General features: G+C 37.6%; 1 protein-coding gene across 1 annotated transcript; it reads right to left on the reverse strand.

Annotated features, from left to right (window-relative positions):
* Window positions 1-888: 888 nt before the first annotated feature.
* Window positions 889-1,215, reverse strand: LOC141277230 (large ribosomal subunit protein eL31-like). Its single transcript, XM_073796780.1, has one exon. The coding sequence runs from the start codon at window positions 1,213-1,215 to the stop codon at window positions 889-891; it is 327 nt and encodes a 108-aa protein (XP_073652881.1).
* Between the last annotated feature and the right edge of the window lie 22,404 nt (window positions 1,216-23,619).

Consider the following 23,619-nt stretch of genomic DNA (forward strand, 5'->3'; position numbering starts at 1 on the left):
TAATTTCTGTGAACCTACTTTCTCCCATCTGTAGGTTAGAAGTTATAACGGTACCTCATATGGTGGTTGTGAGGTTTAGGGTTTGGTACAATGCCTCGTGCATAGTAAGTGTTCAATAAATTTTACTGCTTTATTTTTTTTTAACGAATTCTAAGACATTTTTTAGCAATGGCAACTGCTTGAACCAGCAACTTTTTCGCTTAGTGCCACATGTAAGAAATGTTCACCTTGTAATCAACGGCATCAAAGGTAGGAGATTAGTATTACGAGCTTTGTGGTCCACACATTATATGAGCTCATAGTGTCCAACAGTATAGGAGCTCAGTATAAATTTGTTGAATTAAATATCATGCATCAGTATACACGCATGTTTCAGCGATGTGTGGGCACAGGTGGTTCTACTTTATGGAAAAATGTAGATTTATTGACCTATATGGAAACCAACAGAAGTCACTTCCTGTTTATGACCTAGATGGTCCGATTAAAAATCTCATTATAAAATTATCCTCATTTGCATAGAATGTCCTTTACTTGTAACATTTAATGAATATAACTCATCAAAGGTGCTGAATGATGATATATGCCACTATCCCATTTGGCTAATCCCTAAACATATGCTAAAGGAGCATAGGTTTATTTAGATTTCCCATACTAGAGAGATTAAGGCCTGAAGATGCTGCATTAGAACCTACAGCTATCTTTGTTTATTTTTCCCAAGGCTGCTAATTAGGTTCTCAAAATACGATTGGTTGAAGCAATTTGTATGCAGAGCACCTCCTATCATTACAATGCCTTTAGATCTTTGTCATGTGGCTACTTAGCCCACATAACCTAACAATAACCCATTATCAAGAAAGATGATCTGGGACTTCCGTCGTGGAGCAGTGGTTAGGAATCCCCCTGACAATGCAGGGGACACGGGCTTGTGTCTTTGTCTTCATTATGTCTTCTGGACAACCGCACACGGTTACGGTATGGAACATTCCTCATTCCTTTGACCCAGACAGCTCTGTTGAGCCTGGTGTCAGTGCGTACGTCTGGAGTTCCTATCTCCTTCATGGAAAATTTCTGGATTTCTTTGAGTGCCTGAGGGGCATGCTTCTTGAAACCCACTCCATGGGGGTGGATATTGTGAACGTTGACGGTATACTCTCTGGTCACCACCTCGTTGATGGCGGACTGGGCCTCCTCGGCGCCCTTCTTTGCGGGAGCCATCCTGCCAGGCCGGGGCTGGAAAGCAACAATTTTTATTTTAAATCACGAAGTGTTGAGGTGGTTTGCTATGCAGGAGCAGAAACATGGTATAGAAGGTAGTACCTAGACGTGGGATGTTGCCATAGCAAAAAGCTAAAATATGTGGCCTTGGGAAGAAGGAAACCACTGAGCTAAGTTGACCCAAAAGAATGACGAGGAGATTGGTTGTCAAAGACTTGGGAAGTGGTGAGAAAAATGTTATTGGATGTTGAAAAAAATGATGACCCATTGTTTCTGGACAAAATTGTTGCTCGTGATTAGTAGAAAATGGAAACAATGTACCTAAACGCACAGCATCTCATCACCTGTGGCTGACCACTGTGAGTTTGAGAAATGATTTCATTTTTCACTCTAATCTTGTGATAATTATTCATAAAAGCAGCCAAGTTTACTTGAATTGCTTTTTAAAATTTCAAACACATTTGTCACTCTTTATGCTTTGGTTTGGAAACTTATTTTAACAATATATCAATTTATTTAATAGATTGGTTTGCTTATTTGTTTTACAAAGTTCATCACGTAGTGTTTTTCTTGTGCTTTGCTTGCTTATTTGTATTTTGCCTATATACTACCTGATTTAAATTGTTTGGGCATCTAAATGCATCTTCTCAAGAAATCCTTCATTTGCTTCTGTGTAAAGTTATCCTAAGTAACACCAGAATTACCCATAATATTGTTTAGTGCTAGAGGAATTTTAAAGAAAATGCAGACTCAATTTTTATTTCATGTTCAGTCAGCACTTTTACATAAGTATTACAGAAGCCAAGTTCTCTCTCAAAGATGGGTAAAAATATCAACATAGGCTAAGAATGGGGAAGAATAAATAACGTAAATCTTCAAAATCATCCTTTTTAGGATGTTTATTATTTTTATTTATCTGTTACACATAGGTATTCTATATGTTATACAAGTATATTAGAGAACTGAACTCTGTGGTACCATGATCTCAATAATTAAGCTCTATAATTATAGCTCTATAATTAATAGCCTTTAAAATTTGAAAAAATAAATATAATTATAATAAAATACGTAAATAGATAAGCTAAGTATGTTTCAAAATCTTACCAAAAAATACATTTGTGTTTTATTTCCCTGAGAACAAGTTAGTGCTTCTGAGAATGACGGATTCATGCTTAAGTGGATGACTTTCACTCTGTACACACTCACTACATCTATTTAAGATCAATAACATTTCTGAATGTTTTTAAGGAACAAAAAAGTTTTGCCTTGACGATGATTTCCTTTTCAAGCTTGTATCTATTTGAAGGGATATATTTAAATCATGTCAGTATTCATGTTGTCCACATATGGTTGTTTGTTTGCTGATATAAAGCAGATTACCCTTGAGCTCATGTTTTAGTCATATCATAGAAGTGCTAGAGAAGCCTGAAATTTTATCTGTAGGTACACATTTTTAAAATTATTTTATTTTTACATTGAAGTATAGTTGATTTACAATGTTTCTGGTGTACAGCACTGTTTTATATATATATATATATATATATATATATATATATATAAAACATGTAACAGAATATATATATATATAACGTATCTAACATACTCTTTTTCAGATTCTTTTCCATCATAGGTTATTTCAAGACATTAAATATAGTTCCCTGTGCTATACAGTAGGACCTTCTTGTCGGTAAACATTTTTGTGCAACGTTTGTTTTGGGTGCTTCTAATGACAAAAAATTGCCCCACCGTCTACAATAGTAGCCCTTGTTTAGAATAGTCCCTGACACGTAGGATGATGTTCAGTAAATGAATGATGAGAGAGGAACATCTAAGCTCCCGTAGCAGATGAAAGAATGAGGCAGAAGATATAATAACGTTAAAATCATGATGACACTAAATTAAGCGTGATGCTTGGCCGTCTAGGCAGCTGACGCAGTGGAAACATCTTCCTGGCATTAGGGAACCTGGATTCCAGTCATGCATCCTTTACACTCACTCATCTGAGCCTTGATTTCCTCATTGTATTATCAAATCAAACTTTAAAAGATCCAGCTTTAACATGCAAATATTCTATCATTTTTGGTATAATATACCTCCTTACAAATACGATTCTTGTCAGGATTTTATGTGTAAGACTGGCAATCTTCTTAGCGTTACTTCCTTTTTCTCCTTTTTTCCTTGACTACTATAGAGTCTTTCTTTTAACTGAAGATTCTGCCCAGCAATAGTGTTCTCGCTAACATAAAGATCAGTTATTTAGGTCTGGAGGAAATCTTACAGATGGTCCTTTCCTATTTACTCATTTTTACATAAGAACTGAGATACTGCCACGTAACACGAATTGTTTAAGTTTCTACACGGAATTGCTGGTAAAGCCAAGATTCTTGCTTTTCTGATTTGCTGCAAAGAGAGTTCTTTCTACTCCTCCATGGTGCCAGATCAAGAGAGCAACATTTCTTAGTTAGGATTTAATTCGCATCTTCTTGTCTTCTTTCTATCATTTGCTTTTATTTTTCACTACATGAGCAGACATAGTATCCTTCAAATAACAATCGCCAACCTAGCGGAAGGAGTAAAACACATGTGAGACGGCAGTACGGTTATAATTGGTGAAAGTTTATTTAAAACAATAATGGTAGCCATCACCAGGAGCAGATTCTCATTAACAAAAACGTTTTTAGCATCTGAACTTTAAATACCATTCGTGTCGTTTTGAAATGTTCTTAACATAGCCAAATCATACTTCTCAATCTTTAATTTGGGGCATTTTGCTTGTAGGGAATCCAAGAGGCAAAAAAATTTTCTTTCATCTTCTCTTTCCAGCCACATGAATCCCCCTGTGCTATAGCTCTAAACCCAGAAAACACATTTATTCCTTTTATTAATTCTTCTTACATCTTTATTGGAGTATAATTGCTTTACAATGGTGTGTTAGTTTCTGCTTTATAAGAAAGTGCATCAGCTCTGCATATACATATATCCCCATATCCCCTCCCTCTTGCGTCTCCCTCCCTCCCACCCTCCCTATCCCACCCCTCTAGGTGGTCACAAAGCACCGAGCTGATCTCCCTGTGCTATGCGGCTGCTTCCCACTAGCTATCTGTTTTACATTTGGTAGTGTATATATGTCCATGCCACTCTCTCACTTCGTCCCAGCTTGCCCTTCCCCCTCCCCATGTCCTCAAGTCCATTCTCTACATCTGCGTCTTTATTCCTGTCCTGCCCCTAGGTTCTTCAGAACCGTTTTTTTTCCTTTAGATTCCATATATATGTGTTAGCATACAGTATTTGTTTTTCTCTTTCTGACTTCACTCCGTATGACAGACAAGATGTGGCACGTATATACAATGGGCTGTTACTCAGCCATAAAAAGAAATGAAATTGAATTATTTGTATTCCTTTTATTAATATCACTATACTTAGCATATTTTTCCCTGGGACTGGAAGTAGATGGCTGTTTCAACACTTAAAATGTTTACCAGCGGCAGCTGTTTTCATGAATTTGCATCTCAGCACCGTGGGGAATGTTATGTTGGTCTCTAATCCTGACCTGAAACTGTCAAAGAAAGTAACGCACAGCGGTTGGTAGCAAACATTGTTTGACACACTTGGTAGGTCCTTACACAGGCTGCTCTCTGATCACAGGTGGGGATTCGCACAAATCTCGGGGTCAGAAACAAGAACGCAAATAAAATACCTAACCAGAATTCTTCAACATCTGGGAACCTTTGAAAAAGCCATCTCACCAGCTAGAAGGGATGCTCTTGGCACTAGAAACAGTTCATTATAAGAGACAACTAAAGTATTAGGAATTTTACTCTTCAACGTAAGTTAAGCTTAAAATAACTTCTGTGTTTTATTCTGAAATGAAACACACATCCTACGTTTCTGTGAAACCTCAGTCCGATCGTAAGCCGTAAGTCATTTAACAAAGCAGCTGATCAATTTGATTGAAAGTGGATTCGCATCGCTGTTGTCACATGAAATAAAACAGAGAGGTGACGACCAGGTCATAAATGTTTCACTTTGGTTATAGATCCAAGCAAAAAGTAGACATTTTGCAGTCACCTGAAATCCTTGGTCACACATCTTTCATCATTTCCTCCCCCCAGAGCTTCAGCTCACACCATTCTTTCTGTTCTCTGAACTCGCCCAGTAATAACACTCAGTAGGTCAGCTCTTAATTATGGGCTGCGTCGCCTTTGCAGAACAGAATGCTAGCACTTGAAAGCATCTTGCTAATCCTCTGATCTAACCTCCTTATCTAACAAAACGCCCCCCAGATCGTGATGTTTTACAATATCTGTATCATGCACCTCATGTGCAGCAGAATTGAAACTAGACTTGAAACTTATTGATGTCTAATCCAGGAATTTGCCATCTTTAAAATGCAGTGTTCACGTGTCTTCCCAACCAGATTGGAAGGCCTCTGGAATAAAACTGCAACATAAGCAGGTATATAATGAGTGCTTTGGTCTGATTCTTGTATGCCCTAGAGTATGTTAGAGTTGGAAACAGTAGCTGGAAAAGGCCACTTCAGTAAATTTCACACTTGTCTTAAAATCCTGTTGTGACAGACAGGTTTTTTAAAAGATATTTAAAACATCTAGAAAGTGCAATCGCTTTTGTAAGTTTTAATGAGTCATCGCATAGACTCCAAAATCTATATCCAAATATAAAGCAGTCATTTGATAAAGAGAGATTATTTGGATTATCCTGCTTTCCCAAATTATCATGAGAAACCTTCTCTGTTTACTTAAAACTTTATAAGGAAAATGATTTCTCCCAGGTATCCACATTTCCAAAGGATTCGGGGATCTTTGGAGAAATGCTAATTATAGGATCAAGACAGAAAAAGAACACAAGGTGCGCCTGGTCTATCTTTAGTGTCCCAAAGTAAGTGCTAAAAACAAACAAACAAAAAACTATGTTGAGAGAATATGTCAAAGGAACACAGGATCCAAGTGAAAGAGTTCCCAATGGCTAAAGATGGGATGATTTGAACAAAAAATAAAGTAGGATTGGATTATAACACAAAGCATAAAATAAATATCCATGGGTCCATATTGATATTAGCAAATAATTGAGTACATAAATGAATGGAGGAGGGACGAATCTGCCCTGCAGAAGAATTCCGAATCTTTTATGTAGATACTCTGCCCCTAGGGAAGTGAGGCATAAACCGCCCTCCCTAAGTGTGGGTTACACATAGTGACTTCTTTCCAAAGGACACAGTGTGGAAAAAATTAGAATAAGTAACTTTATGGTGGAGAAACCTAACAAGACCTCAGCCCAGTGGTCAAAGTTAACACCAATAGTGAAGAGTCACATCCATTTATGTGCCCTTGATACGATGTGATAAAAATGATACTTTACCCGTGTTATTCCTGCTCAAACCTGTAAGCTACGCTAGTCATGAGAAAAATTTCAGAAAATTCCCTATAGAGGGACATTTTACAGAATCCCTGGCCACTACTCAAAACTGTCAAAGTCATCAAAAACAAGGGAAGTCACAGGTAAGAGTAGCTAAAGGAGACACGACAACTCAATGTACTGTGTTTTCATGAATGGAATCCAGGGACAGAAAGAGCACATAAGGTGAAAAATAAGAAAATCTAACTAAAGTATTGACTTTAGTTAAAGTAATGTATCAATATTAGTTCAATAAAATTAACAAAGGTGCCAAGCAAATATAAAATGTTAATCATAGGGGAACTGGGTGTAGGTTTACGGGAACAACAATGTATACTGTGTTCACAATTTTTCTGTGAATCCAAATTTTTTTCTAAAGTAAAATGTTGATTTAAAATAAATAAATCGGCAAAATATCTGAACACATAAGTGAATACAAAATTAAATACGCAAATTGCTATTAAGCACACGAAGAGATGCTCATTAGTCATCAAGGATGTGCACATTAATACCACAGTGAAATACCACTGCACCTGACAACACCAAGGCAGGGTGAGCGTTTGTTGCAACTGGAACTCCTCCAGATTGCTGGTCAGGGTGCAAGCTTATAAAACCATTTAGGAAAACAGTTTGAGGGTTTCTTAAAAATTTAAACATATACTTTCCCTATGACCCAGCAATTAAACTCCTAGCTATTTACTCAAAAGAAATAAAGATATATGTCTGCGCAAAGACTTGCACGCAAGGATTCGTAGCAGCCTGATTCATGAGATCCCAACCCTGTAAATTAGTAAGAAGTTTTTTATAAACAAATTGTGTTCAGTAATAAAATGATGATTACATATTTTTCTAGTAATTCTGCTGTATGTATTATCTCCAGAATATCAAGATGTTATATAAAGACAAAGATGATAACCTCATGTTTTATGTTAGCCGTACTATCATTTACTCATATCTGTTCAAGGGTAACCAATCTATTTTTAAATAATTTCCCCTTATAGATTTCCACTCCGATTCTAATTATCCAGCCATGCTCAGTAACAGTGAGATGACTTTCTCCAAATCACCAAAAGTAAGATTCCTTTCCCCACGTGATTTTAAGCTCTAGGTAGTTCAACTCAGACTTACTTCAAAGGAGGCTGCTTGTGATTTTTTTTTTCTGTGGGGACATTTGGCTGACTCTCTACATCAGAAGATTCTTTGCACTAACGAAAAATGGTTAGACGCGTCGTTATGTGTTATTTTTATTTATTTCCTCCTGAATTAGATCAGGTGTTGTATTTTGTTTCCTCAATATTATACTCTGAACCAAGATGCAAAATTAATGTATTGCACTTAGGTTTTTAATAATGATATAATATTTACAATTGTGATTGTGTTTATAGAGTAGCAGCCATTTATATAAAAAGTGAAAATTTATATATTATTATTCCAATATTTTGGTTTCATTAAATCAGAGCATCTAAGGAATGATTAAACATTTCATGATTAAACATTTCATGATTAAACCCAGATTGTTGCCTTAAAGACCTATATGTTCATCATTTTTGAGTAAAATAGAATTATCATTTCAGGTCCACTAACTACCATTTTTTAATTTAATAAGGTTCTGTTGAGCTTGCCTCATTTATTTAAAAACACTCACGTAGCCGGTACTGAAATTAAATGATGAGGCATCTGCATATATTTCTACTGACACTAATATTTTGATGGCTAATACTTTGCCTCTGATTTAAGAGTGTGGTTATCGGCAGTGAAGATAATACATGAGACCTGCTTCTTATAAAGAATTGTTCTAGAAGATGTATTACTTTAGATATTATTTATTGCATATTTCCAGACTTTAAATTGTTTAGAGCCAAGGATTACTTCTAAAAATGTTCTTTGAGTTCAAAGAACTCACCTTGTCCTGCCCAAAAGCGTGAGTAAATCACTCCTCAGCAGCAAAGCAAAGAGAAAATAAAAGTCATAGGGACACATGAAGGTTATTTGCTAGGACAGTTCTGAACTATGCCGAAGTTAAGATGCGTTCACACATTATGAGGATGGTCTTAAAATGAGCTGCATTCTTACCAAGGTATTTTGCATAGTTTGGAGGGCAGAGTTTCGTTAGAAACAATAACATAGTCTCTAAACATCAGTGCCAAAGCAAGAGAAAAATGCGTGAGTCCAAATTCATTAATTCACACCTTCCTTTCCCTCCCAAATCAGGGAGGGAAATAACATCAGTTTCCCTACGTTTGAGCAAACCATTAATCTAGGATGTATTTTTGATACCTCCCTGTTTTCTCAGTTTAGTTAGTCACCCAGCCATACCAGTTTTAACATCCAAATATCTATAGAAAACTAACCACAGGTAATTAGACTGTAATCAGTCTCCTATCTCATATTTTCACCTTCTCGTCCCTAGATTACTGCAAAAGTATCTGAATTTCCTGTTCTGGAGGCATTAATTGCCTTCTTACATTGAAAACCTGATCACCTGCTTAAAACTAAACTAACTGCTCAATGGCCCAAGTATAAAGACCACTTTTTATCAAGGTCTGTATAGACTTCATGATTTGCCCATAATTTCATTTTTACGCTCTGTCTCTTCCTTTTCTTTGTTCAACAGACACATTGGCCTTCTCTCATTTACATGCTTGTAAATCCTGCCACAGGGCCTTTGCACAAGCTGATCCTTGACCTGAAATGTCCATGTTGCTCACAACACTTGTCACACGTCCACATCTGTACAGGTGTCAGTTCTTCAGAGAAACAACTCATGGTTCCCTAGGCCCTGTTCATACACTCTTTCTTTACAATATCAGTGCACATTTTTTACTGCTCTGTGTTTAATAATGTACCAATGGACATTTGGCTCAACATCTTATTCTGAACACTAAATAGAGTGAAGCAAATACTTTTTGATGAATGAAAAAATACTTATAAATCACCTCCTTTGTTCCTGGCAGTGATCTGGCTCCTGCAGAAATAACAGCAAATTCTTTGGGGACGAATTGTTAAGAGATGATAAACAAATGTCAGGAAGCATGTAGAAATACTATGTTCTACAGATAAGGAAAAAACATATTAAAACCTAGCAGGGGATAGAGTGACCGGGGGATATCCTCTGGTCAAAGACAGTCTCTCTGAGAAGCTGACACTGGAGAAGGAGTTAAATGATCTGAGACATTCTGCTTTCCGGTCACATCACACAGAGTCTCGCAGGCATGTTACTTTTGAACTTGGAATTTTATTCTGAGTGAGATGAGAAGTCATTGGAGGGTGATGAGCAGGTTGTGATGTGGTCTGACTCGGTAAATAAAGTGATGTGTTCTGCATATATAATAAAGATTCCCTCTGGTTGCTCCGTGGAGTACAGACTTTATCACGGAAAAGGCAAAACATGTAGATTAGTGATCAGATTACTCCAATCATGCAGAAGAGAGATGTTTGGATTCCAGATCTTTGGAAGGTAGAGCTTTCAGGATTTGCTGGAGGAGAAGATGGGATTGGGTGAAAGAGAGGGGTATCCAGATGACCCCAAGATTTTAGTCTCAGCAACTGTAGGAGAACTACCCTCCCCTGAGAGATGGAAGCCAAGGAGGGGGTGTGGTGCAGGTTTGGAGGGTGGGTTTGGCGAGAGAATCAAGAGCTAGTAATTATTTTAAGAGAACTCAGTCTTCTCCATGGGTGAGAGTACCTCAACATAACACATCACTTAGAGCATAAGAAACTCATGAACCAGAAATCATGCTCAGGGGATTCTATGTTGAAATATTAACATTATGCTGTGAAGGCATTATAAAATATTTATATAGTGCTAATTAATTTTTAAGTCTTTTTTTTTCTTTAAAGAGTTACCTTTTAAGGCCAGTACAGGGCCTGATACGAATTTCTCTCGATGGTTTAAAGCCTATGGTTTTAAGTGACTGTAGCAAACATAATGTCTAATTCATTAACTCTTGACTATGTTGATTTATTATCACTAGGTGATATTTGCTGAGGGTATCACCACATTGTACCTCCTTAATGATGACAATAATTCTTTTGTAGTACTGAAAATCTGTGAGGATAAAGAGTTCACATTTAAAGAGGCTGAATTTGAAACGTCCTAACAGATATTTCCAATTATCACTCTCTTAATATAGGAATAATCAAGGGACTTTACCTATTTCAGCCCGGGCTGTAAATATTTTTAAATTTCCTAAAGATTAGTAAATATAGATATGCCCTCATATGTCTTTGGGGTTTGAATTCACAGTACTGTTGTAATTGGGGTAAACTCGGGCTGAGAAATACATTTAAAGTTGTCCACAGTTGATATCACACCTGCTACCTCGCAGAAGTTAATACCATTGAGAAAAGAAGACACTCCATCAACCCAAGAGGTTGATTTTCCCAGAGATCCACCGAGGATGAGCTCGTAAGTCAGAATTACAAGACATACGAGGGAAAAAGATTAGCAAGAGTCGTCAGGAAAAAAAAAAACATAATCAGAACCCAAGACTTGGAGATTATGGAATTATTGGAAACAAAGTATTTATAAATGTTTGAGAGTGGATCAAAACATCAGAGAAAGAACAAAAATTTGATAAATATCTTTATCGTAGAGATAAAGCAGAGTTAGATTTGGATTCATGATTATAGCTCTAACTTAATGTCAAGAGCTTAAGAGTTGTCACTTCTGTGCTTACAACAAGAAAAAAATCGGGAAAAACAAATGATGTGGATACGTGAGAGAATTCAGGTGACAGGGTCAATATCCACCCCAGAGTCTTGAGATACAGGCAAATACAGAGAATCACAGGGAGATCAGGTTACTGGAGCAGAAGCCTCTGCAGCAACTAGGCTCTGGTGGAAAAAATAGTCAACATGCAAGAAAAGACAATGAGTAATGGAAAAAGAGAGATCGAAAGTTAGAAAGAATCAAAAAGAAATGTTAGAAAATGAAAATTCTGTAAGAGATGAAGAATGTCTTTGATGAGCTCATCAGCTGACTGGATATGGCCAAGGAAAGAATCAATTAGCTGAAGATATGTCAATAGAAACTTCCTAGACTGAAAAGCAGAAGGGAAAAAAAAAAAAAAAGAATGAAAAAAAATCACAACAGGATACTCAAGAACTGCAGAACAATTTTTTTTTAAGCTTTTTTTTATGTGGACCATTTTTAACTTCTTTAGTGCATTTGTTACAACACTGCTTCTGTTTTATGCTTTGGTTTTTTGGCCGTGAGGCATGTGGGATCTTAGCTCCCCTACCAGGGATCGAACCCACACCCCCTGCATTGGAAGGTGAAGTCTTAACCACTGGACTGCCAGGGAAGTCCCTGCAGGACAATTTTTAAAAGGATAATATGAGATTAATCAGAATACCACAAAGATATAAAAGAACGAAACAGAAATATTTAATGTAGTAACAGTCAAGACATTTCCAAAATTAATTAGACACCAAACCACAGTTCCAGGAACCTCAGAGAATACTAAAATCTACACCTACATAAATCATGTTTAAACTGCAGAAAAACTAAGACAAAGGTAAAATCTTAAAAGAAGCTGGGGGCAGAAAGATATCACCTTACCTCTAGAGGAACAAGGGTAAGAATTACTGTGGACTTCTTCTCAGCAAACCATGCAAGCAAGAAGACTGCGTGCAATATTTGAAGTGCTGAAAGAAAAAATCAAAACAAAACACACCGGATAGAATTCTGTATCCAGAGAAGTTATCCTTCAAGAAGGAAAGAGAAATAAAGATTTTCTCAGACAAACTACAACAAAGAACGCATTGCCAGCAAACCGGCCCTGCAAGAAACAGTAAAAGAAATTTTTCAGGAAAAAGAAACTTGGACCTACATAAAGAAAGGCAAAGCACTGGAGAAAGGAGAAATGAAGATAAAATAAAATCTTGTCTGTTCTTAATTGATCTAATTGATATGGATAAGTGAAGTAAATGACAGCAGTGTTTTAGGGGATGGGGGGAAGGAATGGGGAATCATCTTTTATGAGGTATTTGCACTATCCGTGAGACAGTATAGTGTTATTTGAAGTGTGCTTAAATTAGTTGTAAATGTATATTATAAAATCTAGGGAAACCACTAATTTTTTAAAAAAGACAAAGCGCATTTGGGAAAACGATGAGCTTCTTAGAAATGGAAAAAGCCTATTGAAAAAAGATATCAGTGAAATTAAAAATGAAATGGGTGAGTTGAAAAAAAAAGATTAGACAGATGAAAACAGAAGTACGGTTAGGTATAAAAAATCTGAAGAAATTATGCAGGTGTGGTATAGAGATTCAGAGAGTTGGAAAACATGAAAGATATCAGACAGTATGCAGGCTATGGTACAGACCAGGCTTTATCTCTGGGGAGCACTACACAGCCTGTGGTTTAGGACTACAAGGATGGTACAAGTCATTCCTGGGGCCCTTTAGGCTGCAAAACAAGGCCAGGTGAGCTGAGCAGATCTGAGGAGACTCATAAAAGAGCGTGGCACACTTTGGTGATGCTTCAATTTGGGTAGACCTGGGATAAAATCACTCAATGGAAAATTACTTTGTGAAACTTCTCATAGTAACTGCTCAATCATACATTTGGTAAAAGTAGTGAAGTGTAAATTATTTGCAAAAAATACAGAAGCCCATGTTATTACCATAAAACTTGGAAAAATAATTAACATTTGCATTATGACTCCATTATGGGTTCAGCTGTATTATGTCTGAAGTATTTCAGTCCTCCCATTTCATTATGAGAAACATAGGATTATTTAAGTGAACCATTCCTCATGTAGGTGAATGCATGACACAAGATTTTATAAGGGGATTTGACTATATAAATGATCAGAAAGAGCAGACCAGAGAAACATGAACATATCAATAGGAATGTTGATTTTTTTTATAGATTCATACTTTACTACCAGCACTAGATATTTTAAAGTACTTTCCAAGGACTTGAATTTGTAGAGGAGTCTTAGTGCATCTAGTACAATGAAACAGAGAAATGAAGTACTATGGGAAAACTTAAACATGTTTCTAGCCACTCTGTTCTGTTCTTTAGTGGGAGAAAGGAGGTAAGATCATTCTGTGCACTGGCTGAATTCTCTGGACCTTTTGCCATGACATGCTTCTGGAGGAATGTGTTTGCTGGTTGGTTTGTCTTTATTATCGTTCACTTACAATTATATCTGAATAATTGTTCACTTCTAATCATATCTGAATACTTCGAAAAAAATTTATATTCCCGTAAATAATGCTAGAAACTTGAAATACATAACCTGGGGCAGACTTTTCATTAGGCTGTTACATTATTTCTATCTTTGCTATTGTATGACAGCAGAAAAGTTAGCATTACCTTTATGCTTGATTTTTTTTTTTTACTTTTTAATTGTTTATTGGAGTATAGTTGATTTACAATGTGTGTTAGTTTCTGCGGTACAGCAAAGTGAGTCAGTTATACGTGTACAAATATCTACTCTTTTGTAGATCCTCTTCCCATATAGGCCATTACAGAGTTGAATAGAGTTCCCCGTGCTATACAGTAGGTCCTTATTAGTTATCTATTTTATATATAGTAGTGTGTATGCGTCAGTCCCAATCTTCCAATTTATCCCTCCCCCGCTTTCTCCCTTGGTAACCATAAGTTTGTTTTCTACATCTGTGACTCAAGTTCTGTTTTGTGAATAGGTTCATTTGTACCCTTTTTTTAGATACTACATATAAACGATATCATATATTTGTCTGACCTACTTCACTCAGTATGACAATCTCTTGGTCAATCCATGTCTCTGCAAATGGCATTTTTTTTTCTTTCTTTTGTGTGGCTGAGTAGTATTCCATTGTATGTATATAAATACTACATCTTCTTTGTCCATTCCTCCATTGATGGACACTTAGGTTGCTTCCATGTCCTGGCTATTATAAATAGTGCTGCAATGAACATTGGTGTGCATGTATCCTTTTGAATCACGCTTTTCTCCAGATATATGTCCAGGACTGGGGTTGCTGGATCATATGGTATGTGCTTGATTAATTAAAATGTGTGTTCAGCTAAATGAAACGTTAGGTAAGAATGATGGCTGATTTCAAAAAAAATATTTTCTCCATGGCACGTTTGCAAAGATATTCCTTAAAAAAAAACTCTAATGATTGTTTTAATGTAGCTTTTATCATTTAACAAACTTAACGAACTCCTGGGAGATATTAATGATTAGGCCCATGGTTGATTGTAAAGTAGGTAGACATTGAGTTGTTTTTTTTTTTTAGTCTTGTTTTTACCACATTGTAAAAATGTTTTTCAGTGGGTTGGGAAAAGCCAGTACAAGAGATGAATCAATAAATGAAAACAAGTATTGTCAACAGATCTGGGTAAATATTTTAGAGAACTCAATGGACAAAATGATATTAAGGGTCATGTGCTATAGCCCTATAAACACAGGTGATCATTATTGATCACAAAGTCATGTTACATACATAGATTTGAAACCTAAAGATTTTATGTGTGCAGCCAAATTAGTCAAGCCAACTAACAGTGGCCTCTGAAAAATAGGCCTGAATCTGGAGAAACGATGCTCTGTGGTATAAACATTTTAAAAGAAAGGGAGTGTCCTCAGTTTTACTCTGTCCTCTGTCTTCCTACCCACAAATTTGTATTTAAATGGACGGTGGTAATGGTGGGAAGGAGTAGCTAAAATACAGCAGTGGGTAAAACCCTGAGTGGGTCACAAACTTGGTTGTTTGTTTTGTTTTGTTTTGTTTTTTTGCGGTGCGTGGGCCTCACACTGTTGTGGCCTCTCCCGTTGCGGAGCACAGGCTCCGGATGCGCAGGCTCAGCGTCCATGGCTCACGGGCCCTGCCGCTCCGCGGCATGTGGGATCTTCCCGGACCGGGGCACGAACCCGCGTCCCCTGCATCGGCAGGCGGACTCTCAACCACTGCGCCACCACGGAAGCCCACTTGGTTGTTTTTTTAACCCATTCCATAAGCTTGTCAACCCTAAAGAACAGTTTGTAAAGCCTTCAATGGCATGGTAAGAAGGAACTAACAGCCCTGTCCTGAATTGGAAGTCAGTAAAGCATTAAAAATGCAAATACATTCTTGTTAATATGATATAATTGTGAAGAACTTTTAGGCATCCAATTACCATTTAACACAAAAGCCTGTAATGATTTAATTAGGAATCCTTCACCTAACTGAGGTCAAGATTGTTAGCAGTGGATATCTAATTAGCTTGCTTAGGCGGCTGTCTTTTTTGAAAACTCCCTGGGAAAAATCCTTCCTTAAAAGATATCCACCACCACCCCACCACACACACACACACACACACACACACACACACACACACACACACACACACGAAATATATGTAAAAGCTACTGAAATCCAAATGAAGTCTATACCTGAGTAAATAGTATTATAGCACCATCAGGTTCCTGTTTTTGACAATATGTTATATTATCATTGGGGGAAGCTGGCTGAAGGGTACCCAGGAACTCTTTGTAACTACTTTTGCAAGTACTACTTTTCTTGTGAGTCTTACACAATTTCAAAATAAAAAGCTATTAAAAATGCATCCATATCTCTCAGAATTAGTGTTTGAATCATCTAGTTTCTCTTTTGAGGTTATGTGATTGTTTTAGACAATCATTGATTCCATGAAATAAGGCCAAATTAATGTGGCATTTGATATAGTTCAAGTAAATACCAGTTTGGTTGATCCAAAGGACCTCAGATCACAGTAGAACGTCTAAAAGTTGTGGAAGAAGATTTTCCTGACAGTTTACGTTTCTAATTTGCTTTTGGTCAGATTATGCAGCTTCAACATCCAGGTATAAAACCTCAGCTAGCAATAAAATCCAAAATAAAGCCATCAAATTAATCTCCTTTGCTTAACAGAATAAATAGCCCATTTTATTTCTTTAAGATTAAGGCTTTCATAATTATTTTAATGGAAAATACATGAAAAGAAACAATATTTTATAATAGGCTAACAAGAACCAAGGGAGATTTATTATTGTAGAGTCTAGAGTCTCCAGTAGCAGCAATGACCAAATTTTGTCCCCTGAAGCTCAGTGCTCCAAGGTAGTTCAGGAAAAAGAGGGGGCAGTGGCCACACAAATTGTATAATGATTCATATATAATGTATATTTCCGTGTTGAAAGATCTGCAATTTTTTTGTTGTTTATATTGAGCAAAATTTGGCCTTGGAGTTCCTTCCCAAATTTCCAGTTAACAACTTTTTAAAATCAGCATTCTACAGAACACATGTTGGGAATGCCTAGTATAGAGTCAAAGTATGCTTCCTAACATCACCAGCCCCAGTTAGAAATGTGTATCACATGTAGCCTGGGCTGGTCATTTAAAAACCAGGAATTAGGGCTTCCCTGGTGGTGCAGTGGTTGAGAGTCCGCCTGCCGATGCAGGGGACACGGGTTCGTGCCCCGGTCTGGGAAGATCCCACATGCCGTGGAGCGGCTGGGCCCGTGAGCCATGGCCGCTGGGCCTGCGCGTCTGGAGCCTGTGCTCCGCAATGGGAGAGGCCACAACAGTGTGAGGCCCACGTACCACAAAAAAAAAAAAAAAAAAAAAAAAAAAACAACCAGGAATTAGTTACTCACTTCAACAACTCTAAGGTTTTACAGTGTTTGTTAGCGTTACCTTACTCCCCTTATTTGTTTTTAATTTTCATTTTTAAAATTGCATCTTAAAAAAACAGAGATGAAACATTTATTTTTATCTTGGTTGTAAATAATGAAATTCGAGATCTATATGACTGGAAGCATTCTTCAGTGTCCAACGGGAATTGTTCCACTTTCCTTAGTGCTCAGTACTCCCTGTCTATACTGGACGCCTTTGAAAACACCAAGTTCTTCCATGCCCTCAGGGCTTCATCACAGCTGTTTCCTCCACCTAGAATCATTTCCCTCTCATCGACAGTACTGCCTTTTTTATTATCTGTGGCCTGAAACAAATAGATTGTCAGGCATTTCTCCAGCAAAGATGGATTTTTTCTGGATCAAGAGAGGATTTCAGGCTAACAGGTGATAAAAAAAAAGAAAAGAAAAAGGCAGTACTGAGAGCATGGAAGAACCATGGCTCTGAGAGTCCCTGCTGGGAAGGGAAGGAGAACACTTATAGAGGGGAGTAGGAAGTCGGGAGGGCCAGAGTAAACAAGGAGCCCATGGCTTTTCATAGGCTGAGTCTTTGCCAGCAAAGAGGAGTCTTTCTTCTTCCTCTTGGGCTCTCCTATCTTCACAGGGCATGAGAGTTCCCCCTTTTGGTTTCCCAAGTCTACTTAATTGAGGCTTCTGTTTATTAATTTTTTACACATCCATTCCAGTGACATTTGAAGATGAAAGACACTATGATAATACTCTAAGTAGCAAAGTTCTCTAACAGTCAGTGGGGATTTTGACATTCACATAGGAGAGGAAACCCTGTCTGAAATCGTCCAAGTCTGGATATTGTAACTTGTGCCCAATGGAAATCTGTGCATATCACTACTACAATGGGAATAGTTTTTTTGAGCCATCCCAGAGGAGCGAGTCATCATGAAGGTGGATTTTGTCAGTGGGTTCTTATGAGCCCCGCCGTGGTCCTGTGAACATAGATGTAGGGCTCAGATTGGGGAGAGGATCAGCTGAATAGTGCAAAGAGCTGTGGCACTTGGGTCTTCACATCTAAATTGTTATTTGTGCAAACTTTTGTTAGAATTGGATGCCCTTCAATAGTGTTTGTCTCTTTAACCCATTTCACACTCTAACTACCAGCTTACGGCTGAATGTGTTGCAAGCTCTGTTAATGGGTACTTTACTTATCCTGTGCCTGTAGCTGCAACTACTTCTCCCTTCTTGTATTTGCCTTTTCTCAGTAAGACTCCACTTAATTCCACTGCTTTTCATTCAGGTCAGTCCACAGAGTTGGAAAGGACGGTGTAAGGAAAGGAGCATGTGAAGATTTTGCTTAAGAGATAAAATATCCTTGAGTGAATGCTGTTCATTCTTTGCACACTTATCTCTATCACCATTCCCTAACTAGCTAGGGACTGTTTGTTGCAAATGTGAATACTTAGCTTCGCTATCTTTTGATGGAGAACTGTAGTCCCTTGATAAATCAGCGGATTTATCGACAAGTCCCACCACTTGGCCTCTTCACCTGTTTTTCAAAACCCTCAATCAGCAGCTACTACATGGATCATATATTTTTAGATAGAAAGATAAAAAAAGAGTAGTATTTGGCATTCCGTGATAGTTTAAAATAACATTTAGCCATTGACCTTGACATTTTTATGAATGTGTTCAGAATTATGTCCTCCTTCTCTTCAGCTTCATTTTAAACTTGATTCTACGCAGGTATTGATAGAAAACTAAGGTGTGAGTAAAAATATAGAATATATAGAAAAATATAGAATTAGTCAAAATACAGAAGTATACAAATATCCTTATTAAAATATAAATATATATATATACACACACACACACACACACACACATATGGCTTGAAAATCCATACAACACCAGCCCTTAAAATTGTCTGCATGAGTTACTGAAAGGCTTATTCACAGTAATAAAAACAGCATTTTTATAAAATGCCAAAGTTATACTAATAAAAGAGGCAAGTGCTTCCCACACATTAGAGACTGTCCCTTACAAGTCAGCACTTATGCCCAACAGTTATGTGGTAAACACTTTCATTAGGGATTTTTCTGACTGAGTTCCTTCCAATAAAGATGGTTGGTCTATTATGTAGAATGTAAATTGAACTACAGTCAGAAAAAGGGAGGTAAACAACCTTTTTGTGCCATAAAATAAAATCATTTCGTTTCACATTAGGCATTCCAAGGAATTTTGGCCTAAAACCATGACATAACTGATGTTACAAATCTAGGTGCTCCTGACAGGAAGTAAGAAAAACTCAGGGGCCAGCTCTTTAGTTTTCTGAAGATGCAACGTGTGTTCTAAAATCCTTTATACAGAATTCCAGTAAGAGGTAAAGTCATCTGTCTCAAATAAATTGATATTTTAGCAGACATGTATTTCTCTGTGTTAGAAAAATATGCCAGATACCTTTTTAAACAGATGACTTGGTGATTTTTCCATTGAATTTGTATACTTTGTTGAAATATTTTCTAGTATGTATTTGTAAATGGTCTACTTCATTAGAAAAGCTAAGTAGAAACATAAAATATTTTCTATTACTAACATACCTGAAAAGTCACCATATAGCCAAATATAAAATAGTTTTCAGAAAGAGTAAATTTATAGTTAGGTTTAAATGCATTAATTGTTGGTTTGATTTCCACTTTGCTCTAACAATCAATTATGAATGAATATATGGTCTGTGTGTTTAATTTCATTTTCCCTAATTCATTTTTAATGAGTGAAAAATAATATTATGATTTAGCCATGTAACACAGTTTCAAAACCCCTTTTTTTTTTTTTTGAAGAACTTCTCATCATTATATACCACTATCCCAATTACATTTTAGAAAGATGATGGAGAGAGGGTATTTGGCAAATCTTGACCTTCTCTTTGTGTCTCTTAATGAAAGTTGTCTTTCAGTGGGTACTAATGTGAAAAGGGCAGTAGTTCTCCAGGAAGGGCAGGAAGGGAAATAGCCTTTCCCTGGACAACTGGGGAAGAAAGTTATTGTTGCCAAACCTTTCAAATGTCTCTTTGTAGTCCCTGAGAGATGTGTCTCCTAAAAACAGTAATGAGAGTGTAAAGGATGGAGAGAATGCCTGTTACATGGACCATTCTTCTCAAAGGCAGAGGGTTTTCTGTTTTCTTGCACAGGGGGCTCTGGGCATATCTACAGCCATTTGCATCATAGTTTGGCTTTAGTCTCTGGGGAACACAACGTGGCAGCCCTTCAGCTACTGCAAATAATTTAAAATTATTAGGGGCCATAAGGGCGTGAGGAGAAGTACAGAAGAATAAATCAATTGAGAGAAGCCACCCAGATGGCTAAAGTCTAAGGAACTAGATGGGGCTGAAACAGGGAAAATTCCTAGTAAAAGTCATTGTTGACCTAAACTAGACTGCCACATAAACCCACCTTCAGCAAAGGTGGGTTTATCCCATGGCAAGGAAAGAAATGCTCTTATAGAGGGGAATAGGAAGTTAGGGGCGTGGCAGAGTAAACGAAGAGTCTATGGCTTTTCATTGGCTGAGTCCTTGCCAATGAAGAAGAAGAGTCTTTCTTCTTCCTGTTGGGCTCTGCTGTCTTCGCGGGGCATGAGAACTTCCCCTTCTGGTTTCCCAATTCTATTTAATTGAAGTTTCTCGTTCTTAATTTTTTACATCACAGAAGAATATTTTGAGAATGTGGGTGACTAGTATTCAATTTGAAGTTGCATTTTCATTCCTATATGTATCCCATTCGCTGTTCCTCCCAAATCCTAATTCTTCGATTAAGACTGCAAAATACACAATTGCTGTATGTGAGGTTCTGTTGTATTTTAGTGACTGTGTAGAAATAGAGAAAATTTTCCCCGTTGATGTCATGTGGAATGGAAACTAGTATTCCCAGGACAGGGAGATGATTTGAACATGCTTTCATGATCAGAGAGCCAGAGGGGTGACCAAGATAGTCATTGCTACTCAGGAAGTAGCACACATTTGAGGAAGCATTTTAGATATTCGTGAAGGTTGGGTTTTATGCTCTAAGCCAGTTTTTCTGGCAGGAATGCACCAGCTGGCATTTAGGTGCCAGAGGAAATGGTTAAAAGAAGAGTGGTTTACATGATAAAACAGAGCGATCAGAATGGAGATGAGAGTCTCTGTGGTTGCTGGCAGCCCAGATCAACAGAAAGGAGTTGAATAGAAGCTTGTTGCCATGGGACCGGGTCTCTTGACATGGGGTCACCAGTGCCCCTTTCTTGCATCAGGGCAGCCCATGCTCTCTTGGGGTATGAGGACTGTTTCTCTATCTCCTTTCCATAGGACGTGTCAGGTAGGCGGCAGTTAGAGAACATTCTAAGCGGTCCTGGCCCCGAGGACTGGTGAAACTTGTGGTCCTGCCATCCTTCTCCTAGGACTGTGCTCTGACTATTGGACCTACTCACAGTAAGATGTGCCAGTTCTGGAATTTTCTTCTCTGCTCCAGGCATTGAAAGGCTGGTCCCTCACCTGTCATCTGGCACAAGAAATTAGGGTTATCAGTGCCTTGGAGCCTCAGATGTTCTTCAGGCCACAGGCAGCAACAGTAAAATGTGCAGAAGGAGCCGACTGGGGAAGGTGGGTCTTCCCGTGCTGGCCCATCCCCTCTCCACCTGTACCTCCACCCTGGGCAGTGGGTCTGCTGTCTCAGTTCCAGACTGCGGTGACAAAATGGCAGTGAGCCCCTTTTCAAATGTGTGGACAGGTAAAGTATGGGACACCCTGAAACACACTGTGTTTCTTGGAATTTTCAGAGGAGTTAAACATATTGACAGAAATATAATGCTGCCTGTTCAGAATAGCTGGGCTTTAGCCAACCTGGCTTCATGGAAATAGCCATCTTGTTCCTATTTAATATCCAGCATAAGGTCTGAAACATTTAATAAGAATAATGGTATTGTAATTACTCCTACTGGGAATCGTGATCTCGCTTGGAAATACAGTTCTACTTTGCAGCATTTTCTTAACTGCAACATCTCATTGCTGCTCCTAGACATCCCTAGGCTATGGGACAGTCTCCTGTGTCTGCTACTTACCTGACTCCTGGGGACATTTGTCCCTTCCTCTTTAGGGAGTTTTTCTGGGAGGTGAGACAGCACGCACTGTTGCAGTTCACTCGTACCCAGCAATGCCTGTGCCTATGTGAGGTCTTTCAATATCACGCTTTCTAAAATTTGACAAATAAATGAATAAGTGAATAGAATGGATTCTACTCTTAATAAGAGAATTGTAAAAGTTGTTTGGATAAACTTTCAGGTAAATTCAAACAGGTAGAGAAACCTTTAGTAGCCTATTCATGGTAAGTCATCCTGTGACACTCAGATCCATTTACCTGCTGAGTTGATCATTCAATGGATAAAGCGTCAGAGAGTTCTTCAGTGTTTGCTCTCAAGTCATTCATTGTATACCTTTTAAAAAGAAACTTTAGTTTTTAAAAACAATTTTAGATATACAGGCAAGTTGTGAAGATAGTACAGAAAGTCTCCATATAGCCTTCATTCAGTTTCCCCTGTTGTTAACATCTTATGGTCGTAGGGTATGTTTGTTACAATTAAAAACTGACATTGATACATTTTTATTAAATAAAGTCCATAGTTTATTCAGATTCACTTAGGTTTTACTTAATGTACTTTTTCTGTTCTGGGATCTCACCCAGGATACTGTGTTCATTTAATAGTCATGTCTCCTTAGGCTGCTCTTGGCTGTGACAGTTTCTTAGGCTTTTCCTGGTTTGGGTGACATTTTTAGATTTTAGGGATACTGGTGAAATATTTTATAGAATGTTCCTCAATTAGGATTTATCTCATGTTTTCCTTATGATTAGACAGGGGTTGTGTGTTTTGGGTAAGATCAGAGAGGTGAGATGCCATTATATTATGCATCACATAAAATCCAGGTATGACTTAATTTGGTGATAGTGACGTTGATCACCTGGCTAAGAATGTGTTGGACAAGCTTCATCACTCAAAGTTACTCTTCTTTCCTTTGGGAAGAAGTCACTCTGCTCAGACCATTCTCTTACGAGGAAGCTGGGGTCCTTAGAGAAATAAGAGTCTAACAATAGGGCAGAGAAAATACAAAATGAGCCTGAAGATATTGTATTATGAGAAAGTAAGGAAACGTTCAGAAAACAAAAGGATGGAGTTATGTCAAGGCGATGCAAGAGTCAACCAGAAAGACTCTTCCATGTCCGAAACTGAAATAATTCCAGCAACAAAATAAATAACATTGTGTTGGATTATAACCCAAGATATAAAATAAATATATATTTGTCATACTAATACACATAAATAATTGAATAAATAAATGAATGTAAGGAAGTTTCTACTTACTGAAATACCCAAGTAATATATGTAGATA

Source organism: Tursiops truncatus, chromosome 19 (assembly GCF_011762595.2).
Source record: "Tursiops truncatus isolate mTurTru1 chromosome 19, mTurTru1.mat.Y, whole genome shotgun sequence".
NCBI lineage: Eukaryota > Metazoa > Chordata > Mammalia > Artiodactyla > Delphinidae > Tursiops > Tursiops truncatus.